The 2,103-nt window shown below is 42.2% G+C and overlaps 1 protein-coding gene across 1 annotated transcript; it reads left to right on the top strand.

Annotated features, from left to right (window-relative positions):
- Positions 1–315: 315 nt before the first annotated feature.
- On the top strand, positions 316–1,390 carry LOC309558999 (uncharacterized protein). Its single transcript, XM_082262107.1, has one exon. It carries the CDS (start codon positions 322–324, stop codon positions 1,348–1,350), a length of 1,029 nt encoding a protein of 342 aa, XP_082118233.1. The 5' UTR covers positions 316–321; the 3' UTR covers positions 1,351–1,390.
- Positions 1,391–2,103: the final 713 nt, after the last annotated feature.

The following is a 2,103-nucleotide window of genomic DNA, read 5'->3' as shown; positions in this document are numbered from 1 at the left end:
AGGGCCATTCAGCACTGTCCAGTCAGAGGGTCAGTGGTCATGCAGCCTCATAGGACAATCAGAGGAGAATGAAAACTGAAAACCAGACACTGATAGAAGTCACAAGACTGCTATATACTGCTGATGAGAAAAGATATTTTGCAGTTTATATTTACTAAAAGAATTACATTTCCATGTTCTGTGTGCTGTGGGAGAGCAGATATAGTGAATGCAGAGTCCTGGGTTTAGTAACACTTTAACTGATGAATTAATTAGCTTTTATTTGGAAGAAAAAAACAATTTACTTCAATTTTATGTTGCTTTCTTTTCAGCATATCAACCATGGTGAAGATTGTCCCTAAGTGCAAAAGCAAAACGGATTTTTGTGGCGTTGACAAGTATTATTATATTGTCAGGCCAGACCTTACTTGTTACATGAGATCAACAAATTTTAACCGTGGAGAAAATCTGGAGGTCTTCAGCTTGCACCCATCCTGCAGGAATGGAGATCATTACTTGGCCTATGAAGATGACCACTTCTACATCATCCAGTCTAACTTTTACCGTCGAGTTATAAACATGAACACAGATGAAGATGCCGTTGTTTATACCCTACACCCAAACTGTCAAGGAGGTGATCATTATTTGTCTGCTTTTGGATACTTCTATATCATTTACCAAAGCCGTGGGGTCTATCGCCGAACAACGAACATGAACAAAGATGAAAAGGGCGAAGAATTCACGCTACACCCCGATTGCAAAAATGGCATTTATTATTTTGGTGTGAAAAATAAATACTATTTTGTGAGGCCTGATGACCAGTGGGGGATTCAGTACACAAGATGTGACAACTTTAACACAAACGAGGGCGCTGAAACCTTCTCCTTCCATACCAGCATCTACAGCTTTCTGCCAGGAGGTCTAGCTGTTGCCAAGGGTCCATCATTTGGTGAGTGGGTGTGCATCAAGACCATCAGCAATGACTCCCAGACCCCTATTGAATGGAAGAAGCGGGTCACCAAGAAGAGTGGGTTTGAGAAGGAGACGATGAAGAGTTTGCAAAACAGTTGGAGCGTGTCAGCAACCGTCTCGACTGAGACAGGAGGGTTGGGTTCTGTGATCGCTAAGGCCCAGTTTGCATGTACAACTGAGTTTGGTGGCATTTGTACAAACACAGAGAAGGAGAATTGGAACGAGGCCACTGAAATTGAAGAGACAATAACTCTCACCTTGAAGCCAGGGGAAAAAATATATATCTTTGTCTACCAGCTGGGCCTAGGAAAAGATCCTGTGCTACATTGCCGGGACATGAAAATTCTTGACACCTCTACCCCACCTACTGATAACCCCCTGCCACCTGCAGTAAATTAGTTTCTATACTTTGGTGATGGGGCTTCCGTGAAATGACATCTATTAGCACTGCATGATAAGCATTTCAAATTGATCTCCGCTCTAATTGGATGAAATTTAGTTTACTAATGCACTATGTATCACACATGATTGTTATCTTTTTTAAAGGATAAGTTCACCTTTACAAAAAATAAAAAATAAATGCACATTTGTTTTCCAGGTAACAAAAATGCACATTTATTATTTATTTTTATTTTTTTGTTGGGAGCCTGTAAAGCATTGCACCCCCAATCAGCAGCTCATGGGTATCATGCCATTGTCCTGCAGACTGTGTAGCTGTCTGCCTGTATCTCCGATGAGGGCAGGCAGATACTGAATGACAGCAAGCTCAAAAAATTACCTAGAGCGCTCATCAGTGCCCTAGTAGTTCATTGAGAACTACAAGCCGTCAGCCACAAAGGCTGATGGTACTTGTAGTTCAATCATTCACAGGGATCTGTCAATAAATGACGAAGCCATGTGGGCGGAGCCCTGCACATTTGCACTCTCTTGGAAATAAGACAGAGAGTGTGGGGAGAAGATCCCTGGCTCGCTGTCAAAATGACGGGGGGATCGGGGGTGGGGGTGGGGGGGGGGAGTGGTCAAATGTTGAACATGCAGAGATGTATAGTAACTAAGTAGAACTACTTCACTACTGTACTTAAGTACCGAAAGGCGGTATCTGTACTTTCCTAGAGTATAATTTTTTTCTCCTACTTCCACTTTTACTTCACT

The sequence above is a fragment of the Pelophylax lessonae genome, assembly GCF_965119305.1.
Source record: "Pelophylax lessonae genome assembly, chromosome: 6".
Taxonomy (NCBI): domain Eukaryota; kingdom Metazoa; phylum Chordata; class Amphibia; order Anura; family Ranidae; genus Pelophylax; species Pelophylax lessonae.
This window is presented reverse-complemented; position numbering and strand designations above follow the sequence as displayed.